Source organism: Lindgomyces ingoldianus (assembly GCF_010093535.1).
Source record: "Lindgomyces ingoldianus strain ATCC 200398 unplaced genomic scaffold BDR25scaffold_9, whole genome shotgun sequence".
NCBI classification, from domain to species: Eukaryota; Fungi; Ascomycota; class Dothideomycetes; order Pleosporales; family Lindgomycetaceae; genus Lindgomyces; species Lindgomyces ingoldianus.
In genome coordinates, this window is record NW_022985170.1 from 447,425 (window position 1) to 468,667 (window position 21,243).

The 21,243-nt window shown below is 49.0% G+C and overlaps 12 protein-coding genes across 12 annotated transcripts; 8 read left to right on the forward strand and 4 right to left on the reverse strand.

Moving 5' to 3' along the window:
* Positions 1-228: 228 nt before the first annotated feature.
* On the forward strand, positions 229-1,181 carry BDR25DRAFT_352625 (uncharacterized protein; the record flags this gene model as incomplete). Its single annotated transcript, XM_033695035.1, has 7 exons — positions 229-349; positions 406-451; positions 510-524; positions 555-599; positions 628-672; positions 731-992; positions 1,023-1,181. The coding sequence occupies 7 exons, from the start codon at positions 229-231 to the stop codon at positions 1,179-1,181; spliced, it is 693 nt and encodes a 230-aa protein (XP_033550021.1).
* Positions 1,182-1,677: 496 nt separating this feature from the next.
* BDR25DRAFT_352627 (uncharacterized protein) lies at positions 1,678-2,712 on the forward strand (the record flags this gene model as incomplete). The annotated part of the gene is made up of 5 exons (XM_033695036.1): positions 1,678-1,765; positions 1,801-1,881; positions 1,917-2,010; positions 2,099-2,193; positions 2,267-2,712. 5 exons carry the CDS (start codon positions 1,678-1,680, stop codon positions 2,710-2,712), a joined length of 804 nt encoding a protein of 267 aa, XP_033550022.1.
* A 39-nt stretch (positions 2,713-2,751) lies between these two features.
* On the reverse strand, positions 2,752-3,408 carry BDR25DRAFT_352628 (uncharacterized protein; the record flags this gene model as incomplete). Its single annotated transcript, XM_033695037.1, has 3 exons — positions 2,752-2,946; positions 2,988-3,054; positions 3,122-3,408. The coding sequence occupies 3 exons, from the start codon at positions 3,406-3,408 to the stop codon at positions 2,752-2,754; spliced, it is 549 nt and encodes a 182-aa protein (XP_033550023.1).
* A 668-nt stretch (positions 3,409-4,076) lies between these two features.
* BDR25DRAFT_352630 (uncharacterized protein) lies at positions 4,077-4,674 on the forward strand (the record flags this gene model as incomplete). Its single annotated transcript, XM_033695038.1, has 4 exons — positions 4,077-4,165; positions 4,228-4,456; positions 4,494-4,552; positions 4,590-4,674. 4 exons carry the CDS (start codon positions 4,077-4,079, stop codon positions 4,672-4,674), a joined length of 462 nt encoding a protein of 153 aa, XP_033550024.1.
* BDR25DRAFT_257405 (S-adenosyl-L-methionine-dependent methyltransferase) lies at positions 4,631-6,215 on the reverse strand. The gene is made up of 4 exons (XM_033686478.1): positions 5,852-6,215; positions 5,675-5,801; positions 5,500-5,623; positions 4,631-5,452 (listed from the first exon to the last, which is right to left on the reverse strand). The coding sequence occupies exons 1-4, from the start codon at positions 5,990-5,992 to the stop codon at positions 4,702-4,704; spliced, it is 1,143 nt and encodes a 380-aa protein (XP_033550025.1). The 5' UTR covers positions 5,993-6,215; the 3' UTR covers positions 4,631-4,701.
* Positions 6,216-7,051: 836 nt separating this feature from the next.
* Positions 7,052-9,136, forward strand: BDR25DRAFT_323783 (FAD/FMN-containing isoamyl alcohol oxidase-like protein MreA; the record flags this gene model as incomplete). Its single annotated transcript, XM_033692118.1, has 4 exons — positions 7,052-7,404; positions 7,454-7,666; positions 7,715-8,106; positions 8,157-9,136. 4 exons carry the CDS (start codon positions 7,052-7,054, stop codon positions 9,134-9,136), a joined length of 1,938 nt encoding a protein of 645 aa, XP_033550026.1.
* A 2,603-nt stretch (positions 9,137-11,739) lies between these two features.
* On the forward strand, positions 11,740-13,680 carry BDR25DRAFT_352633 (uncharacterized protein; the record flags this gene model as incomplete). The annotated part of the gene is made up of 14 exons (XM_033695039.1): positions 11,740-11,751; positions 11,813-11,843; positions 11,919-12,084; positions 12,113-12,144; positions 12,207-12,267; positions 12,310-12,466; positions 12,501-12,626; positions 12,664-12,773; positions 12,812-12,890; positions 12,915-12,990; positions 13,040-13,221; positions 13,287-13,365; positions 13,424-13,497; positions 13,576-13,680. The coding sequence occupies 14 exons, from the start codon at positions 11,740-11,742 to the stop codon at positions 13,678-13,680; spliced, it is 1,290 nt and encodes a 429-aa protein (XP_033550027.1).
* Positions 13,480-17,164, reverse strand: BDR25DRAFT_282499 (uncharacterized protein). Its single transcript, XM_033687978.1, has 3 exons — positions 17,065-17,164; positions 15,866-16,917; positions 13,480-15,808 (listed from the first exon to the last, which is right to left on the reverse strand). Exons 2-3 carry the CDS (start codon positions 16,842-16,844, stop codon positions 13,815-13,817), a joined length of 2,973 nt encoding a protein of 990 aa, XP_033550028.1. The 5' UTR covers positions 16,845-16,917; positions 17,065-17,164; the 3' UTR covers positions 13,480-13,814.
* Positions 17,165-18,015: 851 nt separating this feature from the next.
* On the forward strand, positions 18,016-18,570 carry BDR25DRAFT_129490 (uncharacterized protein). The gene has a single exon (XM_033683816.1). The coding sequence runs from the start codon at positions 18,050-18,052 to the stop codon at positions 18,446-18,448; it is 399 nt and encodes a 132-aa protein (XP_033550029.1). The 5' UTR covers positions 18,016-18,049; the 3' UTR covers positions 18,449-18,570.
* BDR25DRAFT_129489 (Golgi apparatus membrane protein tvp18) lies at positions 18,571-19,606 on the reverse strand. The gene is made up of 4 exons (XM_033683815.1): positions 19,455-19,606; positions 19,381-19,396; positions 19,064-19,156; positions 18,571-18,993 (listed from the first exon to the last, which is right to left on the reverse strand). The coding sequence occupies exons 1-4, from the start codon at positions 19,489-19,491 to the stop codon at positions 18,693-18,695; spliced, it is 447 nt and encodes a 148-aa protein (XP_033550030.1). The 5' UTR covers positions 19,492-19,606; the 3' UTR covers positions 18,571-18,692.
* On the forward strand, positions 19,582-20,166 carry BDR25DRAFT_129500 (uncharacterized protein). The gene has a single exon (XM_033683817.1). The coding sequence runs from the start codon at positions 19,723-19,725 to the stop codon at positions 20,059-20,061; it is 339 nt and encodes a 112-aa protein (XP_033550031.1). The 5' UTR covers positions 19,582-19,722; the 3' UTR covers positions 20,062-20,166.
* On the forward strand, positions 19,943-21,204 carry BDR25DRAFT_302168 (cytidine deaminase-like protein). The gene is made up of 3 exons (XM_033689736.1): positions 19,943-20,179; positions 20,366-20,679; positions 20,738-21,204. Exons 1-3 carry the CDS (start codon positions 20,123-20,125, stop codon positions 20,913-20,915), a joined length of 549 nt encoding a protein of 182 aa, XP_033550032.1. The 5' UTR covers positions 19,943-20,122; the 3' UTR covers positions 20,916-21,204.
* The last annotated feature ends 39 nt before the right edge of the window (positions 21,205-21,243 follow it).

Here is a 21,243-nt window from a genome sequence, read left to right on the forward strand (position 1 = left end):
CCGAGGCCGTGGTGTTTAGTTTTTCCGAGACGAAGGCGGAACCTCTGTTCTTGCACCATTGAGGATTCTTGATTTCCATCATCAACATCTCTTTTGCAATTATTTATCTAAGACTTTTAGGTATCTTAGGACCTGCGCACGCATCATATTTTTATCATGTTATGTTCAATATACCCTATAGCTACTACGCCATATTTAACACACTTACTCACCAAAAATTACACCGGCATGGTCGTCCTATGGCTTAATTTCCGCAGACTGGCGTTGATGCCGGAACCTGAGTTCTTCGCTACACTAACCTTACTATTCTTTTATCACTTTTTTGAATTTGTAAAAGTGGTTTACGTAGGTCATAGAATCTCATTATAGAGCTAGGAATTTATTATCAATAATGCACGTGGTAAGAGTTCAAAAAGTTTCAAACATATTCAGCAGCTCGTCACATTATACGGTAAGTTTAGTTTTGCTAACTAGTTTATTTTATATGAAAAGTTTGCGACTGTCCGTAGTCTCACCTACCCTGGGTAGTGGGAACATGCCCTGCGTGCAGAAAGAGACATCGGGCGGACACACAATGAGTCTTGGCACCCAATAACCCCGTACGCGTGAATTGCGACAGTACAAAAGGTATTTCATTCTCACAGTTAAGCTTGTAGCCTATGGCCAGAGCGGGTCGGCCACCTACTTGCTAGCGTGGTTGAGCTGCGAGAAGCTAATTGCGGAATCGAAGAAAAGCGAGACTCGGTATGGCAGCTCCCTCAAATGAGGTGATTGCCAATAACGCAGACTCGGTAGCTGGAGCAGGACTACGGAGAAGTTCAAGGCTCCAAGTCCAAGACGTCACTCCCCTTCCACAATCTCGTAAGCGCACGCTTCCCAACCTAGAGAACGCTAGCGAAAGAAATGAAGGGCAAACAAGTGAGGAGAACGGGGATGACTTCGTCATCAAGGGCGGTTACGCTCCAAGGAGGAAGCAAAAATCTCTTCCCGAAGTAAGCTTTTCGGGGTAGCACCGTATACAGTACGTTGCTTCTAGCTCAGATATTCATGCGCCATCATTAGCACCAAGACTACTCTGCCTCTTCCCCTCCATTTCTACCCGATCTTTGTTATGTTTTAGCATTTCAATCTTTAATAACGACTCAAATGTTGTTTCCTTTGTATTGAAACACAGTTCATGATGGTCACGATCGCAAGACACATGGCAGTTGCGATTTTTTAGGTTTTTACTAGGATACTAGTCGTCTTATTGTCTCACGAATTTCATCTTATTGAACGTCGCTGGATTCAACTGTTCATTGTCTTGATAGTTTAATCTGTCGATTTTTGGGGGCATTCTTTGTATAATTTTAGGTGCACTTTATTCATGTTGGCGTTTGTTGACATGCGTGGGAATAGTTCGGGATACTAGGAGATGTTATTTCGATAATTGTGTAAATGCCAGTCTTGAGGACTTGTTACCGCATTCAGGGACCTCCAGGTGGGATATTTGAAAGGGAAAGAGCTGTAAGACGCGTGTTACGTTTATCCAGCACCCTTGGAGGAAGACTAAGACTATAGGATCTGAGCCTAAGTGGCTGTTTACAACTTTACGGGTCGAAATTTTGATCTGATTAAATAATTGACATGGCATAATCACTCCTAAATTCTAATTTGTACCTGCTGTGGCAAGATATAATGAAACCATCCCATAGCCTCGCACTTCCTAAGACCATTACCCTGAGCCACGACCCACAAGCTCTCTTTGAGCAAACGCCCTGCTCCTGTAGTGTATAGATATATATTTTCCGGTATTTTCAGCGCTTACTGATTTGGGGTTGATGCCATTCACCAAATGGTCCAACATGGGTAGTAAGACTGAGACCGGCAGTGCAGGTGAAGGTGATGGAATCACGTGATTCACTTTCACCACCTAGGCACTTTCACCCTTCTCGCTTACCGACCAGCCCCCTCCACGGAACCTTATATGTCTCGCGTCAAGGGTTGGGGGGACAGTATAGACTCCAACAAGTTCACCACTACACTAAACTGCATAGAACCATTACCTTAAGATGTCTCACGCTAAACACCATCGCAATCGGCGCGGCCCTACGAATAGCGTTCCTCTTGGCCGGCGCCACCAGACCGGCAAGCCTAACAAAGTCTCCAAGAATAAATCAAAGCACCAGCTAGGTGGCTCTCGTGGAAGCAATGGTCACAGTTGAGTACTTCCGATTGTTTCTAAGAAAACGCTTGAGCTAATGTGCTTCTAGGCGTGATGGGCAAGAAAGTATCTTCCAGCACCATGTGAACCGCATGCGCGAGAACCGTGGACCAGAATTCAACGTCAAAGGAGCGGCTTCTCACCCAACCGAAGGACAGGGCTGCAGTAAAGAAGGTGACTACGGTCAAGCTGAGCATGAAGTTGAACGAGCCACCTCAACCCAGAACGAGAAGGATCAAGGTAAATCTGGTGACGGCCATCCCGTCTCCAACTCCCATCTCTTGTATGGCGCTGGGGGTCAGACTCGTCCCTCTAGATATCTGAAAGAACGTCCGAGCACTCGCTATTTCGATCACGGCAATACGCGATACTTTGGCAATGGCTATCAATCTTATCGCCCAAACCTCAACAAAGATCACACCCGCTCCCGCTCCTTAGATCGTGCGGAACTTCCGGCTCGTGGTCAGTTTGATAACCCTAGCAGCGCCGATAGCGAGTACTGTCGCTAAACCTATTCTTGCTCTTATGGAAAAGGAGGTCCGGAAATTCTAGAGTTGATATTGAAGTCCCTGGTACTGTACTTCAACTCGAATAGAGGATGAAGGAGAGTGAAAGCAGGATAGTTTAGGTTGCGATAGAGAAAGAGAGGTACTATGTTGGATCCTTGCTGGCATTATGAACAAGACAATGTGATCAACAAGAGAGCCATCAATTGCGATCAACTCAGCCAGCCCGCTCATGCTCTGTCACAACTTTCAATCTCTTCCTGTGTAGGTTGATTGACAACCATCAAATACAATGCATCCCGCGTCAACATGTATCTTAAAGGACTGTAGTTCTCTCTCCGCTGTCTTCTATCTATTCCCGCAGGCAAAGAACTGCTAATACCCAAACGCGCTCTCCTTTGTCTCATCTTACCTAGTGGCCCCAACAGGATTGAGCTTCCCGTCACTTGTAATAAACACGAGACTACTAGCAGGATGATTCGGATCTGAATACTTGCTTGCAAGCTCCTTGCGTGGAGCATTCCGAAACTCAAAATCTAGATTTTGAGACTGAAATTTAGCCTGTGCCTGTCGTTCAAAGTAATCACTCGCAGAGTGTCCAAATCGTTTCATCGCCTTCTCCTTCGGCTCTTCACTCATTCTCTCCAGCTCTAGAAACACCAGAAGTGTTGTCTCGGATATATTTTCCTCATGCTCCATTGTCCCAGAAGAGCCCACCAACATATCCTTTCATTTGCCGCGCTCCGGTTCATTGCGCTCCTAGATTTGCTTCGTCGAACTGTTCTGAACATCGACCGATTACACAAGCACCATATCTTTAGGTTTGTATTTGATAATTAAGGTGTAAACCCAGCGGACCTCGAGGAACTCCTTATTCATTTTATCCAGGTAGCCTTTCCGTTTGTAGTGAAGATAACTGCGCCTCCCGGTTCCGATTGCCGCGTGCAGAGCAATCGTATCTACAATTGCAACACTGATATATCGGACATTAGGCCAAACTTGGCCTGCCACCCAGATGCCAACTCCCATGGCATGTAAAACCATATTTGTTTTTAAGGCCTTCTCATACGTGACCAGGAAGACCATCCAATTGCCTAGTTAACGTTGGTGGTTGAATTTACGCTTTTGGCGACTTCCCTATTCCAGCTTCGTCAAGCACATGCACCTATTCCTCAGCATCCACGGACGACTCGTCGTCGCTTGAGCGAGGAGAGTTGTGACCTTCGAACGAGGGAGGTAGTTGAAGATGGGTTTGGATGAAGTCGCCACGTCGGATTGCTTGCATTCTTTGCGAACAACGCGTTATTCTTGGGCGAGGCCAATAGGATCTCCGAGGATTCCTGAGATTGGGGCTTCGGCTGTTTGTGATGGTAGAAGCAAAGTTGATGAGGAAGATATCAGATTTCTACAGCCTTCTTTTAGAACACCACCGACCAGAGTTGAAAGTCAGAAAATGGTAGGCAATCGGGATAAATTGACAATCAAATAACCTACGTTGCTAGATTGAGGAAACTAAAGGCTCGCGTGGCAATGTGCTGGCTTAGACATGGTTCGAGAGATGAACACTGGGTTATTATTCCTTCACGCAGCGCGGACACTAAAACGCGAAAAGGATGGTTGGATTGGAAATATAGGCAAACACAAGCCCCACCACGCCTCACGGAGCCTCGGAGCCGCTGTCGTCAGGTTAGCTTTGATCTCTAAATGTCCAATTTTGAGAATGGATATGGCTGGTCGAGGCCATGATGTGCCCAAGCTAAAATTGGTTAAGGACCAAGGATTAGGCTGGCTTCTCTCTATCGCGAACCGTTTCATCCACTAGAAGCCTTACAAAGGTGGAGCAGTGATCGGAATTTTCGCCGATCGCGCCGAATGTTGAGGAAAGAAGACTATAATTGCTATTTAAGGTATATGACCGAGAAGGGATTTAAGCCTAGCCAGATTATAATTGAGTCTGATTATTGACAGCAGCGTTTGGTATCGGGGGAGCATTTACTGGGGGGCTGCAACAATGATTGATTGCATCTTCGGGTCATACTTGTGAATTTCCAGAATCTTCAGCCCAGCTTGATCCATCAGTATCTCCCATTCGGCCTTCGTGCGCTCCATGCCTCCTAGAGAAGCCATCATTGTGATGTCCATATAAGCTGCCTGCCATGGGACGTTTGTGTCTGGCAAGACTACCTCGTCGATGATAACCCGGGATTCAGGACCCATAGCCGGGACAATTGCCTTCAGGATCTTGATGCAATCATCGTTCATCCAATCGTGTAAGACATGTCGAAGATAGTAAAACTTAGCGGCTTTCAACGCTTGCGGCTGGAAGAAGTCCTGGACCATGAATTCGATCCCTTCCGAGGTCTTCGCTTGGTCAAGGGTTGCTGGAATATCCTGCACGACAATTCGACCAGGTAGGCTTGGAAACCTGCTTTTAAACGCAATCGATTGTTGACCAAACCCTCCTCCAACATCCACAAGCAGTGCTGAATTTGGTGCAGGGGAAAACGCCCCGACTTCTCTTTCCACGGGGTAGCTGTCCGTCCAATTCCCAGCACGTTGGATGCGCATCGCATGTCCAAGACTCTTCATCTGCTCTGGGCGATCTTTCATCCATTCAAAAGGGGTGAGGTCTGTCTTCATCGCCATTTGAAAGGGTGTATCCTTGTTTGACGTCATGTTCTGGTACCTCCTTGCTTTTAGAAAGTCAGGCAAGACGTGGGCAACAGCGCTGTGAACATCGGTTCTGCACCACAATAAGCATTGCGTTCATGATCGTAAGAGACAACTTACGCATGTGCAATCGCCCCTGCCACATCTGGGTCGGCAAGGGCTTTCGTCATTCGGTTCGCCGTGAACTCATCCTTTCCAGTCTCTTTGAATAGACCAAACGCTGCCTGGGTACGCATCAGGTGGCCTACAGAAGCTAATTAGGAGGAAATACATGAGAGATTAATATCTTGCATACCTAGAAGCTCCGGTGATGCCTTCGTCTTCTCCACGAAGTGACTGAGACTAAGAGGAATCTCGCTCGCAGCAAGCAGTTCAAATAGTTGTAGGTGGGATCCGATTTTGGCTAGTGCCATTTGCAGAGTCTCGAGAGACGTCAAAGGCCGCTAAAGGCATAAGGGGAGAAGGATCTTACGCCACTTGCTAGTCGTATGACCATATCCCACTCAGTGTCCAACGATCTTTGCAGCTCACTGAGCTCATGTTGAAGCGTTCTGCGCCCCTCCTCGTCTGCCTTGTTGTAAAGGTCACGAACCTGACTTGCGATGGTATCCATGGTTTTGATGATAATTGAAAGATGTTTCTTCTCGAATTGCAGAGTGAGATGGAGGTTTGATGGGAGGACAGCTGGATCGATGACGTCGAAGCTGAGTTGGTTTTGGAGATTCCATTGTAGAAGTACCTTTGCGACTTTATAGCCTCTAGAGCTTTCAATAACTTAGACAACGGTTTTCGGTCGTCGGACTGTGAAGAGGTCGCGAGAAATGCGAAAGGCCGAGTGGCGCGACATTGTCTGCGTTAAAACTGTAGGCAGAAGCATGCGCGGCTTCCATGATCGACAGGGGCAGGCTTTTTGACCGAAAAGACCGAATTCAGCGAACAAACGGACAGGAGTAAATGTGATGTCTAGGGAGCTAGATGTTTAAGGTCTTTCAGTCAGGAATCAGTAGAGTGTCACAAATACCACCGAATATAATAATGGCCGAAGAGAACCTTGGAACTTTGGAAGAGTGTCCGAAACACGTGACAGCTGAGTCATCACTAAGAATAACTCTCAACTTTATCCTCCCCGCATTTCGTCAACCTTAACCTTCTTTTCACCTCGTGGCTATTTGTTCCTAGCCTTAGCTACCGCAACAAGTCATACCCGCCATCTTGGTCGTCCCTGCATATCGGAGGTCCCCGCGAATGGCAACGCCGAATTCACATCACAAATTGTGCCCAACTAGCTGCTGTGGTCACCTCGTTCGGGCTTATGCAGCTGGTGCAGGAGTTCATTTGGATAATTCATCCCAGTAACACAACACTGGGAGTTGACAAATCCTTTAGCTACAGAAGTTCGTGTTAACACGCCTTCGACTCCGCAAGCAATTGCATGGCATTTTGCATTTTCATCTTCGGTGAGAATGGGGCGTTTGCAATATCCGGTTGTGGGTTGAAGGAGATGTTTTCACGACTACCTTCCCCAACCGGTCCGGAGATATGGACGGCGTGACGGTGATGCCACCGGTCGCAAACACTACAAAATAGCCTGTCTTTCCTTTCTATAATGCCCCTTTGTAGCATTGATTTTCGTCTGGTCCACATTGAACTGCCCACATCTCGGCTTTCTAAAATGAAGTTTCTTGTGCAATCCTTTTCCGTCTTTGTTTTTGTTTTCCGCATCGTTCTTGCTTATAATTTCCCTTACGAAGACATACAACTGAAGGATACCGATGTCATCAATAACACGGACATTGCGTTTGGCAAACCTAGCCCCTCCAGACCATCTGTTAGTACAAAAAGGTGCAAAATCTTCCCCGGAGACGCCGATTGGCCTTCGCCAAAGAAATGGAACGATTTCAATTTGACTCTAGGCGGTGCATTGATCAAGGGCTTCCCGCCGGCCGCGGCTTGCTATCCTGGGCCAAATTATGATGAGGCAAGATGTGCATATGTGAGGAAGAACTCTGGGAGCTCCCTCTTTGTGTGGGTTTGATACACGAACCGAAAGAGTTATGCTGATTAGATGTTACAGCATGGAAGATCCGACAATTCCCGGGGGGCAGTGGCAGACTGGAAATTCATGTCCTCTTCCAGCCGTCCCGACGCCAGGACTCAACCTTACTCTAGCGAATTACACTTGCAACTTGAACGGTTTTCCAAGCTACGTAGTTAGGGCAACCACCATTAAGCACGTCCAAGCCGCGATTAACTTGGCGCGTAATAAGAATATTCGTCTAGTAATCAAGTAGGGTTTCCTCTTAGTCTCGAAACTATGCACTAACGTGTACACCAGAAACACGGGTCACGATTTTCTTGGCAGAAACACCGGTGGTGGCTCTCTTCAAGTATGGATGCACCAAATGAAGCAATTTGAATACTTACCCTCCTTTACAATGGGGAAGTATCACGGTCAAGCCGCACGAGTTGGTGCCTCGCTCCAGACATTTGATCTCATCTCGTACATGGAAAAATACAACATTACCATGGTCATTCCCGGTGGATCAACAATTGCCGTTTATGGAGGGTATGCGCAAGGAGGAGGTCATGGCTTGTTGACTTCTCGCTTTGGACTCGGAGCTGACCAAATACTTTCATTGGAGGTAGTGACGGCCGACGGGAGGTTTGTTCATGCGGACCCTGATACGAACCAGGATCTTTTCTGGGCAATTCGGGGCGGTGGAGGGAGTAAGGTCCGACAGCTTCAATCCGGGATCGAGGTGCTGACTGGGTGCTAGGTACATTTGGCATCGTCACGTCTGCTGTTGTGAAGGTGTATCCGGCCATACCAGTGTCACAGTCCTCTTTTAACTTTCAGACTGGACCGATATTCGGCAACGCAACTAACACCGTCTCTGTCCCTGACAAAACGTTCTGGGAGGGCATCAAAGTCTACTTCTCGCACATGACACGCATTTGTGATGCGAAAGGTATCGGGTGGAACTACATTAACACGATACCTCCAATCAACGCTCCAGGCCTAAACAGGAGTCGAACCTTCAATTTCGTCAACCAAATCACCCTTCCAGGCTTCAATGCCGGTGAAGCGAAGGAGTTTATTGCACCTCTCATCCGTGACTTAAACGCAATCGGTATCAACCTGACCAACCCCCAACCAAAGTTTTCCATATCCGTAGCGAGACACGTATCCCGTCCGCCTGGCGATGGTACAGGTAACGGACGCTATGGCTCACGACTGTTCCCACGTTCCAGCCTTGAGGATCCTGAATCAGACTCCTTCCTCGCCACAATGGTAGCCATCCGCTCCTTCGTTGAAGAAGGTGGCTACGCTTTTCATTCTGTCGACTTTACTCCCACCAAAGAAATTGCAGGCTATCCTGGTTCGAACAGTGCCGTCAACCCGGCTTTCCGTGAAGGCATTTTGCATGCCACAGGGTTCGACACAGGGTCCTACGGTCCAGATGCTTCCCCCGCGCAGCAGATTGCGAACCACAAGCGCCTCAATGAATATATCGAAAAGTGGAGAGAGGCGTCTCCAGGAGCAGGAGCGTATATGAACGAGGCAGATACTGAGGAACCAGATTTCCAACAAAGCTTCTATGGGTATAATTACGACAGGTTGCTAAGGATTAAGAGGAAGGTGGACCCATGGGGCGTATTCTACGCTGTAACAGCTGTAGGAAGTGACGAGTGGATAGTTGAAGGTACGCAAGGACTGCCAACGCAACAAGGAAGGCTCTGTCGTGTCGATGAATAAGAGTTCCATCGGCGACGGAGATGTCTTGGGCCTTTGGAACCAGCCCGATGAAGTCGATGCCCTTCATCATCAGAGGAAATATGACAAGGAGGTGTCAAACAAATCCAAATCTTGAAAATATTGTTGTATCATCTACAGACCAAAACTGGGTGTTATCACGAATGTGAAGGAAAAGAGCTCATGGACGCTTTGCCAAATATGTAAACGTATGTCTGCATTAACCCATGGATTGGTTTCCCCCAGCGCTTATTTCCACCAGACTTGCGCTGCATGGGGAATCCTTAGTGTATTTCCCATTGCCCAATATTAGTGGCTGAGTAGATAGCTTGTGTTGGTTGACATAGTCTCATAGTCTAGAAGGCTGGTAGGCGAGGCCAATCTCGAATTACAAAGGCTGAGTAAAGTTCAGAGTTGGAACTCTAAGCGCCTTAAGTTTTGCAGCTTGTAGCAATGGCATCTCACATAGAATTGTAGCGCCCTCCCAAGAAATCTAGGCCTACTGGGAAAGCTTGAAAGTTGATTTGAGTAGAGTAATAGAGAGGACCGAGGGCCATGAACCTACTTGTATAGAGAATGAGAAGAAGAACGACCCTTACAACTGCAAAATTCGAGTAAAAACTACAGCGGGAGATAGGTTTGGAGAGAAAATAGAGATTAAACTTTTAGGTACACAGTCCATTGGCGAGCATAAAGCGGCAGTAGGATCTCCACAGCGCAGTGTCCCCGAATCCGGCCGCGCGATCAATCCCACGCCCCCTTGTCATAGTGTCTTAGACTTCCATCGTCTTTTCAACCTTCCTGACTTCCTCGATGGTCTCGGTGATATCGACCTTGTCATATGTGTCAAGACAGTCTTTTTTAAGAGCTATTCTTAGACCGCGTTCGCATGTCGTAGTTACGACCTTTATAGTGATTTTGATGGTGACTGCACTCGGTACAGTAATCCTGCCTGTTCGTATAAATGTTTGGATACTACTACGCAGACAGTAGACTTGGCGTAAACGCCTCTCGTGGCCAGCGCGTTCTTCCAACTAGCCCCAGGATTCTTCTTTCGTAAAACTTCACCGAACATCGCAAGGTCTTAGCGTACCATGGGCGGAAGTTGATAGCAGTCCAGGCCATGTTGTTTAATAGAATGTAGTACTGTTGCTCAGCGTTTCCAACAGGAAGTAGTACGATTGATACTTTTGCTCTACCTACGATCACGTGAGGCAAACAAACGTAACTACATTTTTAACTGTTACGATTCGATTGATGAGGCTTAAAGGTGAGCAGTATACGATTGAGGTAGACTATTTTGAGATGGCACTTGATTTCCTATGTATACCCCCCACGAGCTGCGACTGCGAGAGCGACTGCGAGAGAGCCTTCAGCGGGGGGAAAAGGACAGTTACTTGTGACCGTAATCATCTCTCAGGCTCTACAATTGAAGCTTTGCAACTCTAGAAGAACTGGCTACGTTATAAGGTTGTTTTCAGTGAATTAAATAACCTCGCGTGCCATATTAAGAGTAAGGGGGACCCTGCTACTCTAAAAGCTTTAACAGTTACGTCGTAACTTTTAGTGAAAAGTTGAGAAGTACAAGCAGCTTCAATCGAACCGTAACTTAATCGTATTGACCCCTGCTGTCAGGTGAAGCAAACAAAAGTATATGATAAGTGAGACGTAACTTGTCTAGAAAGCCTGAGTCGAATCGTACTACTTCCTGGTGGAAACGCTGCTGTTGCTACAGTTATTAATTGTAGCAATCTCTTGGCAGTCAGAACAAAAGTGAATTGTCTTCCGCTACTGTATAGTTAAAAAGGTTCTAGCTACTGCAGAAACTGCCTATGCTAATTAATCTCTTAGGTTTTTTAATACCGCGCTTGCTGAAGAAGTTTATGCCCAAGGGAAAAATTAATGTACTGCTAAAGCTTGTTTGCTAGGCGTGCCTTTTTAGGGTTTAATAAGGCTAGAAGCAGGTAAAATATGAAGCTAATTTACTGTTCTGTACTAATCCTAGAGACTGTGGGGCTTGTTGCAGCTAAGGCTAAATAATCCATGGAGATTTACCTTTACTAGCTATCGCCCTCTATAATTAAGGCTCTGCAGCTACAGGGCAACTAGGTTGCTAGAGGACTTAGTATTTTACTAAATAAGCTCTGTGACTATACTAGCAAGATCGTGTTAAATTAAGCTCTTAAGAGCGTCTAGAAACACTAGTTACTGCAGTAACTATACTGAATAGTAGCTACACCTTTTATTAACTTGTTAGTAACTGTTACTGCCTGTAAGGTGTTGCAAATGGAGAGGTGGTGTAAGCATGCAGCTATGTAAGAAGCTGATGAAGTGAAGTGTATTGTATAGTCTAAGTGCTCTGTTACAGAGTATTTATTTACATCTATGATGGCAGGGGCAGTGAGGGCCATGGCAATAGCCAAGGGGCTATAGTGAAGGTAGTAGGAGCTATAGTAACAGCAGTAGGGGCTGTTGAGGCACAGGGAACGAAGGTTTCTTTATCATGAATGCGACGTAAGGCTGTTTTAATTCTCTTTATCTAAAATAATAAAACTCTATTGCTACCAGTAACGCCTGGCAGTAACAGTTATGTTCTATTAAACACCATGACAGCCCTCGTAACTGCATTAGCTAAAGAATAAGACGCAACTCCTATCTAGTCCAGGGGAATGTGTGCAGATCGAAACAACTTGTGGAGACCTCGCAGGTGGTCCAGGAATTTGAGGTGCCAATAAAGGACTGGTAATAATCTATATCTTGCACCAGGTTCTGACGGAGTCCCGAGCAAGAGAATCAGTCCTTAGGAGCGCCCTAATAGCCTACCCTGCCAAGATTTCAGAAGAAGTGTATGAAAGTCTCAGATCAGATGGCTTTCAGAAAAAGTGGGTCCTTCTCTTCCGCTGCAAGGTCACGGAGCGCCGATACATTCCTCCCAGACTTGTTCATGCACTGTGTGTTGCATATGATGTCACCACACAGAGAGATTCCCAATAATATGCTCCGGGAGCTTGGTTAGGCCCAGCACACAGTGTGTTGGGGTAATTGCGATGCTGGGATCCATTGTCTGGTTGAGGGTTGAGTAGATCAGTGGCGAGGAGTTCAGTTCCAAGGGTTGGCAACAAGGTCGACCTATGGTAAATATATACGTAAGGGGTCTTGAGACAAACCATGTGGAGGCGCCAAGTCGATAGTGGGATAGTGATAGATCGAGTGGGTGGGTACGACGAGGTTGTTCTTGCCTTCACCGAAAAAAAGATAGCCAGGGAAAACAACACTCACCCAGGAAACTCTCATCCGCCAGGCAATACTGAACCTATCAGCTTCATTTCGATAGTGGATTTGGGCACACAATCTCTAGGAATGGTAGACTACGATTAACGCGAGGCATTATGACGTTACCTTTCGTCAACGACGCGTTCAAATTAGCCTTATCTGCGATGGTTTGACCCCAATCCATTCTAGAATATGTCAAGGTTATAGAAAATTCAACAAGGTACTACAAACAAAACCTGATTTAAGGGGAGGCCTAGCCATTGATCACACATTACATTTTTCAACTTCATTTTATAAATCTTGAGCTAAAGTTCACGAGAACGAAGTGCAACCCTCATAAAGGCTTCATGCAATTGTCGTGCGGGAGGTAGAAAGAAAGACATTCACGAAACACCTGAAAAATAGAGTCTGGGCATCTTGGATTAAAAGCACTCTCCACAGCGAACCCAAAACCGGAGTTATCCATATCGCCCTCCTGCCAGAAGTGGGAAATTCAATTCAATAGTAGCCCAAACTCGAGTTCTCCGGAGCTAGTGCGTCTTATTCACTATCGAAAACACGTAAAATCCCTCAACTGATCATGCGTCCGTGCCAAAAGCCCCGTATTAACACCTCTCCACTTTTCCACCCAAGCAAAATGTACCTCTTCATCAACGTTCCACCACTTCCTATCCTCAAATTCTTCTTCCACAAACACGACCTTCTCCACAGATTCCGAAATTACAGCAGCCAATTATTTCCCGAACAAACAGAATAGAAATGTTAGACGAGGTCTCCTTTCAAAGAATGTCTGTCCTTTTGATGTAAGCCGCTATGTCAGTGATTGATGTAATTCCCTGATGGAGCAACCTCCAGGGCATGATATCTCTCCAGTCTCAAGGGCGCTGTGAAAACAGGCGGATTTGGCGGTCGAAAGCATATTGGAGAATCACTGAAAGGCCTATCTGTGATTGATAGGAGTGGCGAGTAGTTCAGTCAGATGAATCACTCTGCTCATCCCTCCTCTCTACCTAAAAGTGGACAGTAGACGTAACCCTAGGACCCTTCGGAAGAAAGTGAATCATGCACTATCTCCGCATCCCTTTTATACGGTGACACCCAAAGCCTCCAAAATTTCCCTATCTTCTGCCCTGAATCACTAACAACACTGCGAAACACGATCCTTTCAGCGATCTCGCAAATGGGTATTTCCAGCAACAAAAACACGCATCAAATTCCAGTCTAGTAGCACATGTCCAAAGAGGGATCAGCCGTCAAAGACGATGCTCAAGTGACGAAACCGAGATGCTAATATCATGCATCCTACACTACCAGTCCTGAAATCCCCCTCGATTCCCGTCTTTATGTTCTACACAGACTAACTTTTGTCTTCCGCCACCCACGGGCTACCATGCATGTCTCAATTCACCTATGCCACACTCCCCTTTCTCCCCATCTTCTCTTCAGGGTCCTCCACAGTAGTAGTAGTAGTCGCCACTAATTCAGGAACCTCTATACTGTCCTTCTTATCTAGCTTCACGCCACCGTCGCTCTCTAGCTCTAGCTCGGGCTCAGGCTCAGGCTCAGGCTCAGGCTCAAGTGTAGGCTGAACCCGGTTCTCCAACGCAGTTTCCTTCGTAGCAGTCTTCACGAGCTCCGCCTCCTCAGGTTCAACATCCTCCCCTTTTTCCATAGTCTCCTCTGGTACACTTAGTTTCCCAGCAGTGTCTTTCCTCTCTGGAACCTTCAGCGCTTTTGCAATCTCCTTCGCCACCTTCGCAGCTGGCACATCCACAGCGCCATCATCAGCAATACTCCAAAGCGTGCTCACCGTTGCAAACTCCAGTTTTGGGGCAGGGACGGCGACTTCCGCAACCGCGGTAGCCGCTGCAGCCGGAGACGGCGAACTCGTCGGTTTCCTCCTCTGCGGACCCTTCGCACGGCCTTTCCTCGCATCCTGCAACGGCTTGGGCGCTTCTTCTTCCTTCTCTGGCTCCGGTTCCTTGACTTTCGGAGCCTGTGGTCCTAATCCTAATTTCGAGTTCAGATCTTTCAAGAACCCTGCTTGAAGGGCTGCAATCTTGGATCCACCTGGTCGGACAGGAACGGGTGGTTTAGCTTTCGGTGGTGGCGCCTCGTCTCTCGCTTCCACTTGCGGAACAGAATCCTCTGATTTCTTTGTGATGGGTTTACTTGGTCGGACTGGGACTTGCGGTTTCGGTTTATCAGGAATAACCGGAGCCTTCTTGTCTATCGGGCTAAGCTCCTTCACTTTTTGGGGTCTGGCGGTTATGAACGGTCTCGCTGGGACGGTGGGTTTCTCAACGGCGGGGGAGTCTTCGGCATACTCGTTTGTATCTTCGATCTGAGGAGCGCTGACAGTGGTGACGAGTTGGCCATGATCAGGGGCATCTTCCCAAATGTCGTGCGAAGGGAAGCGCGGCTGCATGCCAGGACGGGTAGGCATGTCACCAAGGACGTCTTTGTTGAGGTTTGATTTCGCGAAACGTTTCGTTTTCTCTGGCAGGAAGGATTTCTGGTCTTCTTCTGGAGTATCTTCTTTACGAGCTTTCTCAGTCGCAGGCTTCTCAAACCCCTTGCTAGAATCCACTTCTCCAGGAGTTGACGGCTCTTCGGGAGCTTGAGGGGTGTCAACAGTAGTGGTAATGAGAAGACTGCTAGGCGTGTCCTCCCACACATCTTGACTCGGGAAGTGATGCCGAGCGAGGTCAGGCCGCTTGAGCTTTTCGGTAGAAGTCTTGGGCTTCTTCTCATGCTCTTCGTCATCAGGGAAAAGAGGCTCATACTCCCTGACATGGTCGAGTGGAGTTCCACTCCTGTCACGCTCACCCGGACTGGTGAATCTCTGTAAGCCCGGAGTGCCCGAATGAATGCTGTTGTTCCTGCTTGATCCTCTGCTGACGCTCTGGCGGCCGGTAATATACGAAGGAACACCATCCACTTCGTTGATTGTATACTCGCCGCTGCCACGGCGTTCAAGCTCAGGGCTTACAGCGGGCTGCCTGAATTCAGCGTCAGGGTGCTTGTCAATTTCGTCAGAGGCAAGGATAGGAACGCCGTAGCCGCGCTCAGAGACCCATCCACCTTCCTCAGCCGTGTTGCCGCCCTCGGGACCAAGGTCTTCCTTTGGTGGGTCGTAGCCACCGCCTCCGATCTTGCTGGAACGATGGGAAGGAGGGTCAATGTGAATAACCTCGTCATCCGCCTCATCATCGCCCTTCTTCTCAAGTGTGTTAGCTGGGAAGCTCATCTGCTTCAACGGCGACTCAACCTTCTCAGTCTTATGGATCGAAGGCGGGCGACCAGACGTCGGCCTCGGGCCTGTTATCCTCGAAGCAAACTCTTCACTCGCCATGTAACCAACCTGCTCATCAGGCGTTCCAATAACTTCTCTTGAAGTACCTGCATTCCTTGATCAGTATCAGCCACAGACTGGCGGACTCGCCATCAATAGCATACCCATTCCGATTCCCATGTTAGCTGATGAGCGCACCAGCTTGACAAGGTCATCTCCCACCCAATGATAATCCTTTCGGTTTTCCTGGATATGCGGGCCGTATTCACCCTGTTTCTCGCGCTTGAGATCTTCGGGATGCCGCTCGTACCACTTCTGCTCGAATTCGTTGTTCGGGATGACGCCATGGCCGTGCATGCCGTAGCTGCCAGGTGGGCCGTGGAAGATTTCCCTCCCGCTTTTGGTGCGCGAGTGATGGCGACCGGAAGGCTGGCCACCCTTGTTAGAGAAGCCTACTCCGGTAGCGCCTGCTCCCTGCTCATATGGCGAGGGGGTCGGGGCCTGGACATCTCCAGCATTGGGATACATGGGCACCTGAAGGCCGATTTCCGGAATGCCCTGTTCCTCGGTTTCCTTGTATATCGACGTGGGGCGGGAGCGGCCGCCGTTAGAGGACTCTGAGCAGCCCGACTCAGGCCCGTGGGCCGACTTCTCGTCCGGGAACAGGCTCTTGCCAATACCGGCAGCCGCGGCCTGAGAGGAGTCGGTGCGCGTAACAGTAGCAATCCTGCTCTTGGCCGTTGCGCTTGGGACGGAGGCAGTGGGAGCATACAGGGGCAAGTCCCCAGCTATATTTTTAGTTTGTTGTGGGGATGGCTCCTGGTCGCTGTCGGTCTTGTGCAGCTCTTCGAGGCTCGCGTACTCGCTGCCCTCCTGGCCAATCGAGGGGAGAGTGACGCTGGGCGGGCGGGGAGGCAGCTCAGCGCTGAGATGGGTGTCTTTGTGCTGAAATTTTCCGCCATTGGTGAGGAAAGCCGGATCGTTCAAAGGGGACCGGGCAAAGGTATCGCGGTTAGGAGAAATGGAGCGGTCGGCGCTGCGCTTAGGACGGGGAGGAATCTTGGGGACATCCATACTGGAGCTGCTGGAGGGGACGTTCTGGGTGGAGCGAGCTGGACGCGGGGGTAATGTCGGAGCAGCCATTGTGGAAGTGTGTGGAGATGCAATTCTAAGTTGGAGAGCGAGGATGAAGGAGTATCTGAGGCTGGAGGGCTTGCTGGGGCAGGTTAGTCTCAGCCGAAGGAAGCCATTGAGGGCGTGAAACAGAGCAGGTCAGATAAGCCGAAGAGAGCCAATCAGGGCAGCTGCGATTCGCCGCATTGCACCGTGAAGCTACAGACAAAGAGGAAGGGAAGCCACTTACTAGCACAGAAACTACTCGTCGCCCTAAATATCTGGAGAGAGAGAGAGAGAGAGAGAGAGAGGAAAGGAGGCTGGTCAAGGTGAAAGATGCAGCAAAGCCGTGGTCCAGAATGCAGCACCCGGGCACAAGCACTTTATGTAGTCTTCTGCTTGGGGGACCCGGCCCACATTGACCTCACTCGTGAAAGCAAGAATGCCAGCGGCGCCAACCCTGTCCGGGCCTACATTAGCCTCTCACCACAGCTGCTACCGAACTGCCTCTCTGTGCGGTCAAAAGAACGCTGCGCCAATGCCGCCTCTCGCCATTGCGATTGAGTGCTCAACGGCCATCTCCCACCTGCGCCCAAGCTGCAAGAGATCGCTTACACTGCCCGTGCGCTAGCCTGCATCGGGTCTTGCACGAATCCTGCGCCGATCAACGAAGACACCAGCTTCAACTCTTCAACTCCCCCAAATCCCAGTTTCCCCTCTTCCTTCTCGTCGCACCCCTCTGCACTTCATCTCCCTCTATCCCACCCATATAGACCCCAATATTCCCTCTCCTAACACCCTCCCCATAACTCCTCGCCAGCCGTGCAAATTGCAGAATTTGCGCACCAGCTGCCGGAGCCCCAACTAGCCTACGCCACTCTGCCCTAGCCATTTTCCCCGCGTGCCCTGTGATCGAGGCAGCTGGTTCCTGGCCCCTGGCCGACTGCAATCCAGCCAAGTCGAGGTAACCAACCGTCGTCATCACCACCTGACAAGCTCAGAATTGCTTTGACAGCTTGCTAGTAGGCACATTTTTGGCGTTCCGCGGTTGACGAGCTTGAACAACAGACAGCTCGAGTGGTAGTTGGGTCTCCCCCACCCCAGCAAAGCGCAACACACACAGCACAGCACAGCACAGCACAGCAACACTGGTGAAGCGGATCCCAGCCGTTGAAAGTATCTGAAGATGGGCTGAGGAGGTGAGATGATGAAATCGAAAATCGTGATATTGCGCCATGCAGCTGTTTCTGTGGGCCCTGCGATTTTCCGTCTCTGCATTGCTATTACGTACATCCCCACCACTTGCACCCCAAGGTCCACAACGCGAGAATCACATCGTTTCAACATCGCGTGAGCCAGTTCAGACATCCCACAATACAACAACGTGCAATAGTCTAGCTATCGAATCAATCGATTGTTCGGAACCAGGACCACGATATTCCAGCCCAAGGCCGAAGGTGCCGTGCCGTGATGCGAGCGTGCTACATATGGAATCCCCCAGCCCCCGACCAAGCCTTTTCGTGGGAGGAAAGACAGAAAGAACTGAACATGCCCGCCTGCCTGCCGGAATAGAACGCCTAGCTGTTGAATTGATGATACAAGAAAATGAAGTTTGTTACCCCCAAAAGTCCTAATGAGTCTTCATCTCCTTGTTGTCAAGAAGAATCACTACTGCCCTGCGATTAACTTGCAGAACATTGGCAGACTGGCATAACCATGACCTGATGGATCTCCCCCGGCTTCGTATCCCACCACCATCGCTTTCGCCTTCTCCGGTCCCCTGTTGCATTGCACCACCATCCAGAGCGGGACTACCGCAAACACTATCCATGACATCTCCAATCTGTCACCGACAACAGCCCTCTCCCCACCAAGTCTCTATATGATCATCTGCGCAACACCCTGGCCACCAAGCGTCTTGCTACCTTGGAACGCCTGGCCTTTGACGCCAGCGGCCAGATAGAACAGGGCTGCAATCAACAACAGAACAGCCGCAGCAATCAGACTCGAGGCTGCGACCGAGATGCTAATCCACTGTATCACGCTCATGACGGCATAGATGGCGGCGCGCATGTAGTTTGTTTCGAATCGGCGGATGAAGCCGTCAAAGGCGGGGGAGGTCGGACAAATGCGAAGGAGGAGCGGGATCTCGATGAAGATGATGATAAAGGCGCACACCCTGATGGATTGTTAATGTAGGCGACGAGTTGACAGAAGAAGGGAGGAAGGGAAGAGGCGGTTGAACTTACAGACATATCACGCTGAAAATGATGAGAAGGTTGAAATGGAAGATGTTGGCGATTCCAAGCGCGAAACAGAGGAATATGCACAGCACGCCGGTCCTACGTAGCGTTAGCATCAAGCTGCTTTGTGTCTACCGTATCTCCTTCGCATCCGCGATGAACCCGCAGTCAAGAGCATTGCGGCATGGTAATTGTCTTGGGCTTCTAGTGCATTGCGAACTGCGGAGGACCGGCACCATCTCCGCGATGGCCACCAGGCCGCAGCTCTTCGCACACGCATTCCCCGACCTCAAACATGATGCCAATATGAAGGCGCAACTAACCATTGACCGTATATACCTGCGCAAAGAAGTATCGTCAGTAAGCACTCAAAACATCTCAGCTGCGGTCTCCTCACTGAAATTCCTCGACTTGAACTCCTCAGCAAGCGTCATCTTTGCAACAAGTTCCACCCACAGACTCTTATTAAGTGGACAAAAATATCGTGGTCGTGAACGGAATATTCGCAGCCGTTGTAATCTCGCAAGCTCGCTTTGTTGATGTCCTCGCAAAGTAATACGCTCAGCCCTACAGCAACGGATAGCTTGGACGATCGATCAGGGCCGGAGTCTTAGGGTTTTGTCAATGGAGTGCTAGGTGGTGTACGTGGACTACTGCGTGTGCGGATGTGGCGATGCAAGAGGCGTGATTTGGTGAATGTTGTTATTGTGTTGCCTGCGTTGTTCGCTGCTGCTTCCACGTCGTCTCACTACTCCCGCTCGGTCGCGGCTCTTGCCGAAAGGGAAGGGCCTGGGCGGATCAATGCCGGCCCGATGTGCTTACGTTTGTTCCTTCTTATTTTTGGATCTCGGTTGGGAATCAACGCCTTCTGGGAATATCTCGCAAGCTTTTCCTCCACAGAATCAGATCAGATCAATCATCAACCTGCGCCCCGCGCGGTGACGCCACAGCAATTCATCCGTTCAGAGTGGCTATCTAACCCCCCTGCTTCCAGAAGGAGTTAGCGATCCCGCTGGGGGACGAACTGCTTGCCAAGCCTTAGATGCAGATCATGACCCTGGCACGATGAATCCGGAGGGAAAGGCGTATCATGAGCGCTTCATGCGCGAAGCCATCGACATGGTGAGATATCTCCTCAAGCCATCTGTAAACATCATACTTGCAACTACTAACCAAGTGGACTTTCCCACAATTCTTTTCTTAACTCTTAATACATCATTGAATAACCAAGCTTCTAATAATACTCCTCCAACTTCCGCCTACACTTTTCCAAACCCCAATCATGTGATCCCTACTCACACCTCCTAGGCCGAGCTCGCCCTCCGCAGCGACGAAACCCCTGTAGGCTGTATCTTCGTCCACAACTCCGCCATCATCGGACGAGGCATGAACGCCACGAACCGCACTCTCAATGGCACCCGCCACGCCGAGTTCATTGCCTTGGCCCAGATTCTGGAAAATTATCCTATCAGCATCTTGAAAGAAACAGATCTCTACGTTACCGTCGAACCCTGTGTAATGTGCGCCTCCGTGCTTCGTCAGTACGGAATCCGAGCTGTGTATTTCGGATGTTGGAATGAGCGGTTTGGAGGCACCGGGGGCGTGCTGAATATCCATTCCGAGTAAGATCTCCTGCTCCTCTAATTCTGAATACATGTCCTATACTTATTTTGCTTGCAGTCCAAGTGTGGACAAGCCCTATCCGGTGTATGGAGGAATTTTCCGCGAGGAAGCTATTCTGCTGCTCCGAAAATTCTACATCCAAGAGAACGAGAAAGCACCGGAACCAACGAAAAAGAGGACCCGCGAGTTGAAGACAGATATCCTACCTATGGAACTCCATGGCCCGAAGCCCTGACTATACACGTCGACGTCCTACTTGCATGGATTGAGCGGTTTACTGATGACTTTCCACTAACTCTACTAAAGTTGATGGAGGCATGTTTTGAACCAATTCGCCATATTCTCGAGTAAGTCTCACGTCCAGGAGAATTAAAGAGTATCAGGACCAGCTATGAAGGGGAAGAGGTTTGCGAAGGACATTGGAAACCCTACTCAGTTACCATGAGAGAGCTTCGAGAACGACATCATACATAGTCAATGTAGATATACACCCTACTACAGCAACTAAATACCAAGAAAAGAAGACTATAAACTCCATTATCCATTCAATCTCTCACTCAGAT